We start from the raw sequence: 16,573 nt of genomic DNA, 5'->3' as shown, positions 1-16,573 counted from the left end.
CATTCTCCAGGTATTGGATCCTAGGTGGAATTCATTTTCCTTGGGAATCTCAACAGCTTCACTCTACTGCTTTCGTGTTGTTGAGAAGCCCAAGGGCTTTTTATCTCTGTCCCTTTGCCTGAGAGCTGATTTAGTTTCTTTCTGAAAGCTATTTAGAACTTTATTCCGTGTTGTGAAATTTTGTGATGATGTGATTTGTAAGGGACTTTTTTCATTTACTGTGTGGGTATCTGTGGTGCCTATATGACTGAGACAAAGAAATGGAAAATGGCAGGGAAAATGTAAGCAAATTAGAGGATCAAACCAGGCAGTCCATCATCCAGCCAAAAGAGGGTCCAGAAAAAGAGAACCAAAGACACCAGGGACAGAGCTGCCAGAAGCCACCTGGGAAAGAACCCAGGTCTCAGGAGCATTCGCCAAGCTCCTAGGTTCCCTGTCTCTTCCATCTCTCCTGAGTGTTTTTATTTTGGTAATCTTTTTTTCATTTCAAAGAGATTTTTTCTTGATTATTTTTCATGATATTCTGTTCTTATTTTATGGATGTACTCTCCCTGACAGTGTATTAATGGTAAGTTTTTATTTTATTTATTTATTGTTCTTTTTTCTTGGAGACAGACTCTCGCTTTGTCGCCCAGGCTGGAGTGCAGTGGCGTGATCTCGCTCACTGCAACCTCTGTCTCCCAGGTTCAAGCGATTCTCATGCCTCAGCCTCCCGAGTAGCTGGGACTACAGTTGGGTGCCACTATGCCGGGCCACACACCTGGCTTTTTTTTTTTTTTTTTTTTTTTTTTTGTAGTTTTAGTAGAGACAGGGTTTCACCATGTGGCCCAGGCTGGTCTTGAACTCCTGAGCTCAGGCAATCCGCCCACCTCAGCCTCCCAATGTGCTAGGCGTGAGTCACTGCCCCCGGCCTAATGATAGGTTTTTAAAACATTTTCCATGACATTTTTTTCTGCTTCCTGAATTCTCTTTCATTCTTCTGCTTTGGTCTTACCTTTAGGAAAGCCCCTAGGTGGAGGTTGTTCACTCATATCCATATATATATATACATTTTTTTTTGAGACAGGTCTCACTCTGTTGCTCAGGTTGGAGTGCAGTGGCATGATGATGGCTCACTGTAGCCTCGATTTTCCGGGCTCAAGCCATCCTCCCACCTCCTGAGTAGCTGAGACTACCTGAGCACCACCACACCCACCTAATTTTTGTGTTTTTCATAGAAACAAGGTCTCATCATGCTGCCCAGCCTGGTCTCAAACTCCTGGGCTCAAGCGATACATCTGCCTGAGCCTCCAAAAGCACTGGGACTTCAGGCATGAGCCTGAGGAGCAGCAAGCCTTGTTCATTCACATGGAAGAGTTAAGATGCTAAAATGCTCACTGGAAGTTCTGTGAAAGGGTGGGTTGTCTCTGGGGGTGTCATTCCCCAAGGTGAGCTGATGTCAGGTCTCCTGTCTTGGCTCACCCGGAGCGTCTAGAGGACAGTCCTGCAGCCCCTTGCCTTGTGGAAGTTCATGAAGTAAAGTCACAGTTCTGGGAGGAAGCCACACCTCTCCGTCCCAACCCCCTGGATTATAGGTGAAAATAAATTTTAACTTCTGATAATCTGATGCACTGCCCAAATTCTTGATGATTTTAGGAAACCCAATTAGTCTCCTCTTCTTTCCTGAAAAGCCCTAGCTCTTCACAATGTTTTCACCACTCACTTTTGCCCAGCTCATGCTCAGGGGTTCACTTCTTCATGCCCAACTGGTAAAAATCACAGGTGGCCCGATTTCATCATACCTTTTCAAAGCGTTGACGACGCCAGGCACGGTGGCTCATGCCTGTAATCCCAGCACTTTGGGAGGCCGAGGCGGGCAGATCACCTGAGGTCAGGAGTTCAAGACCTGCCTGGCCAACATGGTGAAACCCCGTCTCTACAAAAATACAAAAAGTAGCCGGGTATGACGGTGGTCGCCTGTAATCCCAGCTACTTGGGAGGCTGAGGCAGGAGAATCGCTTGATCCCGGGAGGCGGAGGTTGCAGTGAGCCGAGATCGCACCATCACATTCCAGCCTGGGTGACTGAGCGAGACTCCATCTCAAAAAAACGAACAAACAACAACAAAAAAACCAAAGTGTTGACGACGACCGATCGATTGATTGGAAAGAGGAAACCCAAGCCCATGGCTTTGTTCTTTTTTATTTTACTTTTGTTTTCTTTTCTACAGGAAGGAGGCTTTGTTCTTGCAAATGTAGGGGGAGCATTCCGGCCCAGGGGAAGCTCAGTGAGTAGCGGGTGTGGATTTGCCCTGCCGGACTTGGATGCGTGGCGTGGCACAGTTGTTTATTCTCCTTAATTAAATTTTGGCTGTGAGTTCCCATCTACCTGGCCAGAAATTTAACCTCAATCACTTTTATGGGTGTCTCTCCTGCTCTCAGAATCAAACCAGAACATTCTGGAGAGAACCTCCAGTCTTCAGGCCCTTGTGGGGGAACCTAGGTGGTGTGGGGCCAGGTGTCCACACCCCAGTGCAGAAACGGATGTCGGTTCCCCTTCCATGTCCCATGGGAACCTCTGGCACAGCTCCCTGGCAGTGGGTCAGGGTCCTCTCCCCAGGCCCTCATGCCGCCCAGAGGACCCGCCCCTCACTGAGGAGCCCCACCCTCGGCCGACCCCCCAATCCTTCGGACACTCCATCTCTTTTGCTACTTAAACCAAAGCCAAAAAGACGCCCCATCACCCTTCCCCGGGCGAGGGAAGGCAGAGGCCACAGGACACAAACCCGTCGCTGCTCTCAGGAGAAGCATCCTCCTTCCTTCTGGAAGGGATTGGAAAATGAGACCAGCCTCTCTGTCCAGTCCCCTGGCAGTGGGTTCAGCTTTCCATGGCCAGCCTGAGAGCTTCCAGGTGACTTGCTGGACGGGGAGGAGCCCAGAGGTTTCCCTGCTGAGCTGTGAAAGGGCTTCCTGAGGGCGCTGAGAGATTGAGCAAAAGGCAGACAGGGAGGAAGGGGAAACACTGGGTGCTCAGGGGGATAGCATCTGTACATCTCAGGCCCTGGAGGGCTGGGCCTCACGGTGACATGAGCATGTGTGGCTGCAACCCCAGAGTCCTGGACGGAGGTGAAGGCACCCAGGATGAAAGGACTCAGGTGGGGTGGGCTTCGCACGGACCCCTAAACTCCAGAAGATTAGCAGGGACATAGGCAAGGCACTGGAATCACACAGGAGAAGAGTCCCTGGGAAGCTGGCAGCAGCAGTGTTATTTGAAGGACACCACAGTCATGGTGTGAGCTCTGCACTGGAGGAGCGCCCCGTCCAGGGCACAGGCCGTGCTGAAGAATGAGGAGCATCACAGACTCGGGGACTCAGGCATGTTTGTCTGTTCTCACGCCTTCCCCAAGACTGGGTAATTTATAAAGGAAACAGGTTTAATTGACTTGCAGTTCTCCATGGCTGGGGAGACCTCAGGAAACTTACAATCATGGCAGAAGGGGAAGCAGACACATCCTTATTCACAAGGCAGCAGGATGGAGAAGTGAGAGCGCAAGAACAACTGCCACTTTTAAAACCGTCAGACCTTGTGAGAACTCACTATCATGAGAACAGCCTGGGGGACATCTGCCCCCATGATCCAATCACCTCCTTCGGTCAACCCATGACGATTACAATTCAAAATGAGATTTGGGTGGGGACACAGCCAAACCATATCATCAGGGAAGTATGGGGTGGGGAAGCCAGGAGAGGAGAAGGCAGCAGGGAGGAACAGGGAGACTCACGCGGCCCACCAGGAACTCAGGGACGCGGCTCCAGGCCATGGCCACGTCCTTGCGGTGCACTGCAGGGCACCAAGGGTGGGCACTGCCTAGTCCTGTGGGGATGAGCACGTGGTTACAGGAATGGGCTGAACTGAAGGAATTATAAAGAAAACCAAAATGGATTTCAAAATTTTTTCTTTAAAATATCTCCATGCAGTTTTTATAAGTTCCCCGACATTAATAAAAGTATTGTAAGTTTCATTCATTCAAAAAATACATATGAACTGCCTATTATGTATTATGTGCCAGTGTTAGGATTTTTTATCCAAATATTTTCCCCAGTTTTGCTTGGCTTTCAAATTTGTTCACGATGCTTTCTGATATGCTGAAATTTTATATTTTCATATGAAATAGAATTTTCAAATAGTACAATTTCTTTCATTGTTCAATATCCCAAGAACTTTTAAGTATCCTGTTTATAAATATTCAATTGACCCATGTTTACGGTCTAGCCTCACAGTGCTGCCATGTGGGCCCGTGGGTCTCCCCCCAAGCTCTTACTTTCCCAGGGCCTGTCCGAGTTGAGCTGGGTGTTGTTGGGTAATACAGCTCTGCATGGGCAGACGGGAGGCAGCTTTTGGCAGCGGGGAAAGGACACAGAAGCAGAAATATCAAAGAAGAAATAAAACTGGCCTTGCAGACACAGAGGCCTCGCTGGTTGAGAATGGCTGGTTTTGGGGGGAGTGTGAAGGCTGTGTAAGCTCATGGCTGGAGCTCGAGACAGGAGACTGGACCACCCAGGTCAGTGCTCTGGGGACACATGGCCCAGGCACTCCCTGCTGCCAGCTGTTGTTCAGGTTGTTATCGAGGCCGCCAATACCCCCTGCAGCCTCAAGCATCCAGGTTGGAAGCTCAGTTCCATAAGCCTGGTCTCAGATGTTGATCCGGTAGGATTTCACCATAACCTGACGACAATTTTCAAATTTAAGATGAAGATGTCATGATCAGGCTGGTTAGCCTCCAGCAAACATGTCCCCACAAGACTCACCATGAGTCCGTCCTCCCACTTCTTTCTAGTGACATGCTACACACTGGGGAAATGCTGAGAGCAGGGTGGGGGCAATGTGGCTACCAGGGGCTCGTGTGGCTCGGAGACCCCCGTCTGGATGACAGGGGCAGACATGATGGGGATGGGATGGGGAGGGTGCAGCTTTCTGGAAGGTCTGGATGAAAGAGGAGTCATGAGGTCAAGAAAGGGTTCTGCTGGGTCAGCATGGGACAAACGGGCAGGTCACAGATGAGGAAGTCACTAGCAGAGAGGTGGGGGTGAAAACGGGAGTGACAGGTTCACAGAGCCAGGTCCTGTGGCTGGAGTGGGGCAGGTGGGCCCAGCTGGGGCTTTGAGGACACCGTTCCTGGGCAGTTAGGGTCTTACCTGAGTGCTCAGTTAGGCAGAGACCCTAGCATGCTTTCTCTTGTCATTCAGGGCACTTCTTATTTCATCTTGCAGAGAGAGGCTAATTTCGTGTTTTGCGGGGAGTTTGATGTTACTCTCATCAAGTTGGTTTCCTTCAGTTTAACAAAATTAAAAAGGTGGTCACAGGTGTTGGAGACAAAAAAAAAAGTCACCCTGTTGCAGAGACTCCACTGTATCCTGAATGCCTGGATGGGGAGAAGGCGCGTGCACAGGGAAGATGGAGTGTCACAGGCGTGGCAAAGCGGCACAGGGACATAGTGATAGGCCAGTCAGCCTCAGGCAGACAGGCCACACCCAGAACGCTTCACATGCACCTGGCAACATCTCATATATCATCACGAGTGGAGGAGAAAACAGCACTAGACCATTTGGGCTCATTTAGAAATGAAAAACCAAAGACACTTTCTAAACATAAACATGTTGGTATCATTTCTCCATTAATCTGCTTCAGACTAGATACAACTTACTTCAAAATGTTTTAATTTATACTACTGCAATCCATAATTTATGTGTGCAATACATAATTACACCTGCCATGTTTACCTTCTCTATCTCAAGTATTTTGGTCAAATTGTTAGGCTCTTAAAGCTGACAGTTATAGGAAAACCCTGGCTTAAAGTACTTGCTATGTTGTACACAATAAATATGTTGACTTTTATCTGTCAATTAAAAAAATTCATGCAGTTGAAAAAGCCTAATACGGTACCTGCTACGGTTCAAATGCTTCTGTCCCCTCGATGTGCAGTGCAAGCGTTGGGGGGTGAGGCCTGCAGGGAGGTGTTTAGGTCAGGAGGAATCTGCCCTCGTGAATCAATGCTGCCACACAAAGGGGACTGGGGAGTGGCTGGCTCTGCTGCTCTTCCACCACGTTACCCCCCAGCCTTCCTCCCTCTGGAGGACCCAGCGTTCCAGGCGCCATCCTGGAAGCAGAGAGCAGGCCTGACCTGCCAGCACCTCCATCTTGTTGTCCCCAGCCTCCAGAATTTCGAGAGGTAAGTTTGTGTTCTTTGTAAATGACCCAGTTTCAGGCATTCTATTACAGCAGCACAAAACAGATGAGCACAATGCCTCTTAGGGAAGTCCTTATGAGGCTCAGATCCTCACCTGTGTGGTTTTCTAAAATGGGGCACATAATCACCAAAATAGACATTTAAATATCAAAAGTTAGAACTTATCAATTAACACTGCATTAATTTGGTGTCTTGGAGAATAGCATGTTAATATAGAAATCATCTTAGTAAAAAAAAAATTGGCTGGAATTTTGTGTAAAGATAAACTCAATACAAAAAAATTAATAAAAACAGATTTTAATAAATTTCAATTAATTATACCCTGATCATAAATTATCTTTATTAAAGAATACATATTCTTGTGATTTAAAACCAAATATTTTAAGTGATATATCTAATAGAAATTGACATGAAATTATTTCATTTAAAAGTTACAATAAAAGGCAAATAGACATCCGTATTTGTCTCATTTTAGAAAACATAGGCTTTAAGAATCAAAAGTAAGCTTCCAAGCTCACGGCCAGGATTACAACTTCATATTACAGAAATGTTTAATAACAAATATTTGACCAACAGATTATAATTCTGAAGTTGTACATTTTTAAAAGCCTTTTAATTTTGCTTCTTTACTAAAAAAACTATGAACTGATGAACTCACAATAGAAAATTAATAATTTCAAGGAAAAATAAAAAGGCACATCCAGGCACCACATTCAAGGTGATTGGTAAAACGCAGTGTCCCGGGTCTACTGCACATAATCAACGGACTGCAAATAAACTACTCTGGAAAATTCTAAAATAGGACAAGAATATTCTGTAAAAGCCGGGATAACACGACTACACTGACACTCTGCTAGAGGGCTGTTCTGTTGCCAAGGTGCGAGCTTCCCAGAAGGAGCAGCTGCTGCCATCTAAGCGCTCACTCCCCACAGACGCTTCCCTTCCACGGTCCATCACCTCTGTGCCATCAGAGGCTGGACCGTCTCTCCGGTCTGGGCACACACCTCGTGATTGCAGCTCTCCACAGCACCGGGGCGAGCAAGAGGCTGAGCGTGGTCACACTCAGTATAAGGAGGTACACCTGCAACAGCAAAGTGCAGAGCGGGTCACAGAGACTGTCAGGACTAGCAGCACCTGCAACAGGAAAGCACAGGGCTGGTCTCACTGAGCTGGGAGGGACGCTTGCAAAGCTAGAGTCCTGAGGCTGAGCGCAGTCACGCCGAGTGCTGGGAGGGATGCCTGCACGGGGGGGTGGGGGATGGAAGCTAAGCGCGGTCATGCCGAGTGCTGGGAGGGACGCCTGCACATCAAAAATTCACTACTATCTCTTTAAAGCACATGGAAGTACAGCCAGAAGCTGAGGACATTGGGATGTAGGAGAGACTGTGATTTCAAGATCAATGATGCGTGGTTAGTCCTGATGGGCCACAGGGTAACAGCTTTAGCCTGTGTTTGCCTGAAGGCCAACCCCGGGCCACAGTAACAAGCCAGCCTGCCCCACAGCTTCCCTGACCCTGGCGATGCGGCCTTGGGTCAGGCCTCAGGTGGAGCTTCCTGTGAGCAATTCTACCTTTCAGCAATTACTTCCACTACACTCAACACTTGGACTTCTACCCGCCTCACACTTACACAATGCAAGGAGACAAGGCCGTGAGTCCGAATGCCCAGGGCCATCTCAGTGTCCACAGGAACCTCCACCCAGCTCTCCGGGCACACTGCTATTACAGGTATTTCACGTTTCTGGGGTGCTACTTATGTGCACACTGGCAGTTCAGCTTTTAAAAGTTAGTTTTCTTTCAGAAGAAATATCTGACATTTAATTAGACTTGTCGTAAAAGGTTAATGCAATAGTTCAAGCAGTACTAACTGCAACTTTCCTCTGAAAACGCCACATGCTGGATGAGCAGAGAGCAGCCAGGCCTCTGTGTGCCCACCTGGAGGAGGACCCTGCCCCCAGGCCCCACTGTGCTGCCGAGCTGCCTTCGCCACACCCGACTCAAACCCAGAGTGCAGCCCGTGCCGCCCGAGAAGCGCTCCGCGGGGGGAAGCCACTCACCTCCCGAGAGATGACGCCCGCTCTTCGCGCCCGGCTCCCCAGGACAAAGGAAAACTCGCTGACCTGGGCAAGCCCCGCAGAGACGATCCACTTGATGTACTGGCTGCTCCTCGGCAGAATGAGAGACAGGACCAGCGCCGCCAGGAGAAACTGCAAGAGCGGTTCATTACGTCACTGCTGAAGACTGGACCCGCACAGAGTTAAACACACACGAAACAGAGAACCCAGACGAGCCACAGGCACGCTGCGATGGTCCCTGAATAACACGTCAAGTAGGGAAAGGCACAGAAGCACTCCAAACACCCGAAGGCACCAAACACACGCAAAATCTCTTAAATAATCCGCACTGAACAATAAGGCAAAATTAAGTCTTTAGGTTCATTAGCAGAAAAGAATAAGCCTTGCCCAAGCCCCCGCCGCCCCCGCCCCCACCAAACTAGATTAATAGCATTAAGCATGGGGTACCCAAGGTGGAAATTTCTTTTTAATACAGAGAGATGTGTGTCTCTGGGCCGAGCAGCTAAGAGCTGGTGGAGTGGTCCAACCATCATCACAGCTTCTGGCTCCTTAAAACGGAAACGACCTAAGTCACTGTCTATGAGCCAGAAAGCCACTGGTTGCTGACTAGGTCATCACACCTTCAATTAAATGTGAACACAGGCAGCTCGATCACTGGCAGTCACGGGGGACAGACAGAAAGTGCCTACACCATTTTCCAGTCTTTAAAAAGCATGTCTGCATCTGTCAGAGGAGGACGGGCTGGACTGCGGCCAAGGCCCGTCCTGAGGGTCCCAAAAGGTAGTTTCCCCCTTTAAACACCCTCAATTCTGAAACAATTGATCACATGGACAAACCCAGACCGCCCAGCCTAATCTACATCTGCCTCCCCGGGGTTCCAGTGGCCCAGTGGGCCTCCTCCGAGATGAGGGGCAGAGCCGGCTCTGCAGGCCCGATGTGGGCCCCACTGGAAACCAGGGCCACAGGGAGGGCTGTGCTGAGCCTGCAAACTGCGAGGGGCGTGGACCCTTCCCGTCCATACCTTCATCACCACCACTGACAAGGTGAGGAACACCAGCACCGTGAGCTCATACGCCACAAACGTGGGGAACACGTGGAGCCCTGTTGGGAACAGGACAGACACGTTACGACCACAGGACAGCCTCCCCCAGTGCACACAATTTCTCACAACTTCAGTGTGTCACTTGCTTCAATACAGGAATTAAAATCCTAAATCCTCCCAAGTGCACGTGTGAAAGCAACAGCAAATGCTAAAAAGCCGCCCCTTTCCTGAGCGAACCGGGGAAAAGGCTGCCCTGGGATGACCTGTCTGATGTGGTGGGATCCCAGCTCCACTCCCTGCAACAGGCCTCAACTGCAGAGGACACAGCAAAACACACAGAGGCGGCACTCGGTCTGGCACTCCTTCAGGAAATATTCCAGCTGAGGTGCAGATGATCCCACAGCCCACAGCCCCACAGTGCCCAGGAGTGCCACGCTCACAGGACGCCTGTGGTCAATGTTCCTTTCCTTCCTTTATTTGGCTCACACATTTTTAAAAACAATGGGAAACGTTGTCTCTACATATTTCTTCTCTCTGCTCTCAGGACTCTCGGAAACCATGCGTGGCTGCCCACTGGGCTGCTCAGTCCTGCTGTCCCGCCGAGTGGGGCCGGCGGTGCTGGGGCTGGACCTGAGCTTGAGCTCAGCTCTCCAGCCACAGCCTGGAGCTGCCCAGCGATGCATGTCAGCCCTCGGAGGAAGCCCGGCAGCCCAGAGGCCTCCTCTCGATCGGAAGGACCCAGACCCCAGGGTTAGGTGCACGGAACAGGCCCATGACCTTTCTGCCGTTCACAAACCACTGTCTCTACCTGACCCAGAAACACAAATGTAAACACTGGCCTTTTTTCTCTTGCCACGACCCGGGGTTCTCTTGCGCTTGAGGGCTGCCTTCTCTGGCCACCCAGTCTTCTAGCCACGGCCCCTCCTCCTGGGTCTGGGTCTCAGAGCTGCCCCCTCCATGCCCACTCTCAGTGCTCCCCACGGCCCCTCCTACCCCGGCCACCAGCCTGGCCCCACTGTGTCCCCCTCATCAGCCCCAGCCCCACGGCGGCCTGGGGTCCACCTCCCTCTCTCCCCAGCTGTCAGCCGAGCCCCGGCCCCAGTCCTGCTTCCCCCCAGGATGTCTGTGCCTCTGCCCTGCTGCAATGCCCGGTCCAGGCTGCCTTTGGCCACACTGGTGTCTAGGAAGTCACTACCGTCACGGCCCTATGTCCACGCCGGCACAACTGAGACAAGCTCACAACAGTGTATGGCACAGGGGACGCTCCCACCTCTCCCCAAAGGGGCCTCACATCGCGGCCACACAGGTACCCAGGGCTCCCGACCTTGGGCGTTCCGGGCTGCGTTTTCTCCCCGCTGCTGCCTGGTGGAAAGCCTCCCCTTCATCTCCAGCCCCACTGGCTTCCTTCCTGCTTGGGAATGTCCTGTTCCAGAGATTCCAGGCTTCCTTCCCATCTCCTACCTCTGGACTTTTCCACAAGCCTCTCTTCCTCCCCAGCACGCCCTGAGCCTCCACCTCTGCACCTGGCGGCATCCCTCACCCCGGCCAGTCGCTGATGCCCTGGAGGCTCCTGTGCTCTCAGCTGAGCTGGACAGCTGTGTCCCTGCATCTGCCCCCCACCCAACCCTGGGCTGCAAGCTCCTTCAAGGCAGGGCTGCCCTGGGGACATGGCTCACTCCACCCCTGCCTGAGCTCAGTGCAAGCTCCTTCAAGGCAGGGCTGCCCTGGGGACATGGCTCACTCCACCCCTGCCTGAGCTCAGAGCTCCTGGCCCTGGGGGCGGAGTGGGGGTGGGGGGAGTGAGCCAATAATTATGGAGCCTCATGCATTCCAGTCAGTCCCGGAAACAGCAATGAAAATGAGAGACAGGAAATCTCCCTTCACTTTCTTTAATGAGCTATGCTGACTTTTCTATGTAGGCTCATTTATTCTCAAAACAAACATCAAACCTATACTTGGTGTAGCATTGAGCAACTGTGTGGGCTCTGAGCTCAAGTCTTGGGTTCCCGGGGCCCACCGGCCCCACAGCGCCCAGGAGCACCACATTCACCAACTGTGGACCCAGCTGGATGTTTCAATCTCTGTGTGCCTCAGTTTCCTCATCTGTGAATGTGGATTTGGAGGCTGAGTAAATGAAATATGCCATGTGAGGTGTGTGCCTGGCTCAGGGCTGCTAAGGACGCTGCCTGCACAGGCACCAGGCCATGGCGTGAAGGTGAGCCAGGCTGGCGGGGGCGCACACCTGCATCCACCAGGGAGGGACGCCCAACAGCAAGGCAGCTCCCAGCGCTGTCCCAGAGCCAGCGGTGCCTGCTTCTGAATGCAGGGAACATGAGAAGAGGATGAAATCCTTGCTGTAAATTTCACAAGACACCCAATGACTGACATTGTCGATAAAGCCGGAGTGACTAGGAATTAGGGAGCTGGGCAGGCATCTTCCACAAAGGCCAAGATGGAAAACACTTCGTGCTTTATGGACGAACACCTGCTGTGGACTGAGCTGTGTCCTGCAAACTCCTACGTTCAGGCTCCAGCCCCAGTGTGGCTGTATCTGGAGACAGGGTCTGCGGGAGCTACTTAAGGCAAAATGAGGCCATATGCGTGAGAACCTAATCTCTCCGCGCAGGCCATGGCGGCTGAGCCACGGATGACACAGCCAGGAGGCACCATCTGTGGAGCAGGCATGGCCCTCGCTAGACACCTGGATCTTGGACTTCCAGCCCCCACAGCGGTGAGAGATCATCATCTACTGTTTGAGTGCCCGGTCTGGAGGAGTTTGTTGATGGCCCGAGCTAATAAGTAGCCCAACAGCGGCTGCTGATAAAGAGTAAATGAGCAAGCGTGGCTGTTTCCATAGAGCTGCATTTATAAAGGCAGGTGGTGAGCAGGCCTTGGGCTGCAGTTGGCGAACCCTCGTCTAGTGGGAAGAGCACCGGCTCCGAAACCCGGGCCGGAGCCACACTGCCACGCGCCGCCCACGAGACCCCGACCTTGCTTCGTGGTGCCTTCTGGGCCATCCTTCGGCGCAGCAGCCCTTCCTCACTCGGGGCCTAAAGATTGCCCTGCCCCTTTCACACCCTTCAGATGCAGCCTCGACTCAGAAGCACAGCCTGGGCCTCGCCCAGCGGGCACGAGCCTCGGGGCTGGAACCTGAGAGCGATGCCTGCCGGCCTGCAGGTGGCTGTGGCTGTGGCTGACCTGCAGCGGAGTCTCTGTGGCTGCACTGGGCAGGCAGCCCGGACACATCTGTTGGAACTGGGAGCTCCACCCGGGTTTCTGCCGCCCTGAAGTGGACATCGGGTCCCATGCACAGAGGCAAAGGTGCCATCTGAAGCGGGCAGATGCCGTCTACGTGCTGCCTGGACTCCAGAACAAAAATAAGGTCCTGGCCGAGTTAGAGAAAAACGTGAGCTATAAACAAGTTCTCAGATGGCAGAAAAATTAACTTGAATTCCCTGATATACTCAGTACCAAAAACTAGAGCAAAAACATGTAGAATGATGTGAATAGAAAGGGTTCTCAACACAAAAGAACTCTAGTTTGAAGACAAGGCAAGCATGTCTGTGTAAATAACATATTTATGAAATTTTAGATTTTTAACAAGAGGAGCTCTCAGAGATGCACGTGCAACAAAGTCCTGGCGGACAAGACACCGGGTCACACGCCACGGCCAGGGCAGCCTGGGGCTGGAGCAACGTGGGAAAAATCAGGTCAGGCCTGATCCATTTTATTAGTCCTCGTCTAAAAGAAGTGAAAGGAAGATCAGGAAATCAGTTTATTTAGCTTGCTGAGGAGGCGTCACCAGGAGCGAGGTTGGGGGCACGGGGGGAGGAAGTGGGGGTCACACACAGAGGAAGGGTGGGGGGAGGGGGAGGAGGTGGGGGTCATGGACGGGAGGGCGGGGGGCAGGGGGAGGAAGTGGAGTCACCCACAGAGGGAGGGCGGGGGCAGGGGGAGGAGGTGGGGGTCACAGACAGAGGGAGGGCGGGGGGCAGGGGGAGGAGGTGGGGTCACGGACAGAGGGAGGTCGGGGGGCAGGGGGAGCACGTGGGGTCACGGACAGAGGGAGGGCGGGAGGCAGGGGGAGGAGGTGGGGGTCACACACAGAGGGCCAGGGGTGCAGAGCAAGGGGATCAAACAGCAGCCAAGAGGCTCTCCCGGGATACACTGACTCGTGAGGCTGCACTGGGGTCAGGAGGTCACAGAGCCCCTGCTGAATGGTCCTATTTCACCTGCAACAAGGGGCCCAAGCCTCCCAACTCTGTGCTGCTTTCAGGACTGCCTCGGCTATTTATGGCCTTCGAATTTCCACATAAAATTCAGAATCAGCTTTTGAATGTTCTGTTTTGTTGAGGTTGTGCTGAGTCTGTGGCCCCTGTAAAGCACAGGGCATCTCAGACCCCGTGCTGAGTGGACAGCTGCCAGGGATGTGGCCCGACACCAGATCCCTTGTGATTCCACCCTCTCAAATCACTACTCCAGGCTGCTCCACAGACCCTGACAAGGGAGATTTCCAGAGCGGCCCATCTCACTATGCTCAATTTAAACTTTTTGTGTCAAAGTTAGTATTTCCTCCAAATTTGCCACTGACATGTTAGTTTCTGTGGCTGACCCTGAGCTCCCACCACTTGCCCTGTGTGGGCATCAGTGCCCGTGATGAGGAGGTGATGAGAATAACACGCGTTCTCCCCTGAAGGTGATCTGGCCGCTTTCAATGCCCACCAAGAGCACACATCTCAGCGGTAATAAAGCATGGCAGCGATCAGCGATCGTGTGCGTATCATCCACACATCTCGGCGGTAATAAAGCATGGCAGCGATCAGCGATCGTGTGCGTATCATCCACACATCTCGGCGGTAATAAAGCATGGCAGCGATCAGCGATCGTGTGCGTATCATCCACACATCTCGGCGGTAATAAAGCATGGCAGCGATCAGCGATCGTGTGCGTATCATCCACACATCTCGGCGGTAATAAAGCATGGCAGCGATCAGCGATCGTGTGCGTATCATCCACACATCTCGGCGGTAATAAAGCATGGCAGCGATCAGCGATCGTGTGCGTATCATCCACACATCTCGGCGGTAATATAGCATGGCAGCGATCAGCGATCGTGTGCGTATCATCCACACATCTCGGCGGTATTAAAGCATGGCAGCGATCAGCGATCGTGTGCGTATCATCCACACATCTCGGCGGTAATAAAGCATGGCAGCGATCAGCGATCGTGTGCGTATCCACACATCTCGGCGGTAATAAAGCATGGCAGCGATCAGCGATCATGTGCGTATCATCCACACATCTCGGCGGTAATAAAGCATGGCAGCGATCAGCGATCGTGTGCGTATCATCCACACAACTCGGCGGTAATAAAGCATGGCAGCGATCAGCGATCGTGTGCGTATCATCCACACAACTCGGCGGTAATAAAGCATGGCAGCGATCAGCGATCGTGTGCGTATCATCCACACATCTCGGCGGTAATAAAGCATGGCAGCGATCAGCGATCGTGTGCGTATCATCCACACATCTCGGCGGTATTAAAGCATGGCAGCGATCAGCGATCGTGTGCGTATCATCCACACATCTCGGCGGTAATAAAGCATGGCAGCGATCAGCGATCGTGTGCGTATCATCCACACATCTCGGCGGTAATAAAGCATGGCAGCGATCAGCGATCGTGTGCGTATCATCCACACATCTCGGCGGTAATAAAGCATGGCAGCGATCAGCGATCGTGTGCGTATCATCCACACATCTCGGCGGTATTAAAGCATGGCAGTGATCAGCGATCGTGTGCATATGTATCATCCACACATCTCGGCGGTATTAAAGCATGGCAGTGATCAGCGATCGTGTGCGTATCATCCACACATCTCGGCGGTAATAAAGCATGGCAGCGATCAGCGATCGTGTGCGTGGCATAATCTTCCTCCTGCAGAATAAAGAGCCCCAACAGCCAAAGCAACTCCAAGAAAAGGAACAAAGCTGGAGGCACCGGAGGCCACCTGACTCCAAACTCTAGCACAGGCTACAGCAACCAGAACAGTATGGCACTGGCACAGAAACACACAGGCCATCGGGACAGGCAGAAGACCCAGAAATCAGGCCGCACACCCACAGCCATCGGCTCTTCCACAAAGCCTACGATAACAAGCACCAGGGAAAGGACTCCCCACTCAACAAACCGTGCTGGGATCGCTGGCCAGCCACATGCAGAAAACTGAAACCAGACCCCCTCCTGACACCACATACAAAAATCAAGTCAAGGTGTAATAAAAACTTAAATGTAAAGCTGAACCCTGTAAAATCCCTGTAAGAAAACCTCTGAACGTCGGCCTTGGCAAAGGTTTCATGAAGAAGACTGCAAATGCAATCACAACGATAACAAACTGACAAGTGAGACCAAGTAAACCAAGGAGCTTCCGCCCAGCAAAGCAGCTCTCAGCAGGGCAGACAGCCTACAAATGGGAGAGAATACTTGCAAACTATGGACCTGACAAAGGTCTTATATCTATAATCTATCAGGAACTTAAACAAATCTGCAAGCAAAAAGCAGCCCCATTAGGAAATAGGGAAGGACAGGAACAGACCCTTCTCAAAAGACATTCACACGGCCAACACAACACGTATGTGGAAACAATGCTCAACATCACTGGTCATTAGAGAAACGCAAATCAAAACCACAATGAGATACCATCTCACACCAGTCAGAATGGCGATTCTAAAAAGTCAAAAGGCAACAGACGCTGGCGAGGTTGTGGAGAAACGGCAACACTTAGACACCATTGGTAGGACAGTAAATTAGTTTAGCCGCGATGGAAAGTCTGGAGATTTCTCAAATAACTGCAAACAGAATTACCATTTGACCCAGCAATCCCACTGCTGAGTCTGTGCCCAAAGGAACATACGTCCTTCTGCCATAAAGACACATGCACTCACACGTTCATCACTGCGCCATTCACAGCAGCAAAGACACAGAATCGGCCCAGGCTGTGAATTCCAAGGATCCCACTGTCCATCAACCGTGGACCAGATAAAGAAAATGTGGTACATATACATCAGGGAATGTTACGCAACCGTAACAGAATGAAATCACGTCCTTTGCAGCAACACGGATGCAGCTGGAGGCCGTTCTCCTCAGGGAATTAACACCAGAACAGAGCACCAGATACCACATGTTCTCACTTACAAGTGGGAGCTCAACACCGAGTACACGTGGACACAAAGAC

At 51.6% G+C, this 16,573-nt stretch overlaps 1 protein-coding gene across 12 annotated transcripts in view; it reads right to left on the bottom strand.

The window, feature by feature from the left end:
• Window positions 1-2,164: 2,164 nt before the first annotated feature.
• The window catches only part of TMCO3 (transmembrane and coiled-coil domains 3), a 63,520-nt gene continuing 49,111 nt past the window's right edge, over window positions 2,165-16,573 (bottom strand). For 3 of the 12 annotated variants that reach the window (XM_019039660.4, XM_063697602.1, XM_055360256.2), the window contains exons 11-15: window positions 9,321-9,400; window positions 8,282-8,431; window positions 7,230-7,306; window positions 5,922-5,982; window positions 2,165-5,307 (exon numbers count right to left, since the gene is read on the bottom strand). In XM_019039660.4, the coding sequence (XP_018895205.2) occupies window positions 5,925-5,982; window positions 7,230-7,306; window positions 8,282-8,431; window positions 9,321-9,400 (365 nt within the window). In that variant the 3' untranslated portion in view covers window positions 2,165-5,307; window positions 5,922-5,924. Of the gene's footprint in view, window positions 5,308-5,674; window positions 5,983-6,506; window positions 7,360-8,281; window positions 8,432-9,320; window positions 9,401-16,573 lie in introns of those variants that run through there. The other 9 variants (XM_055360252.2, XM_055360257.2, XR_010130637.1 and 6 more) reach the window with 8 other exon arrangements.

Source organism: Gorilla gorilla, chromosome 14, assembly GCF_029281585.2.
Source record: "Gorilla gorilla gorilla isolate KB3781 chromosome 14, NHGRI_mGorGor1-v2.1_pri, whole genome shotgun sequence".
Lineage (NCBI taxonomy): Eukaryota > Metazoa > Chordata > Mammalia > Primates > Hominidae > Gorilla > Gorilla gorilla.
This window is presented reverse-complemented; position numbering and strand designations above follow the sequence as displayed.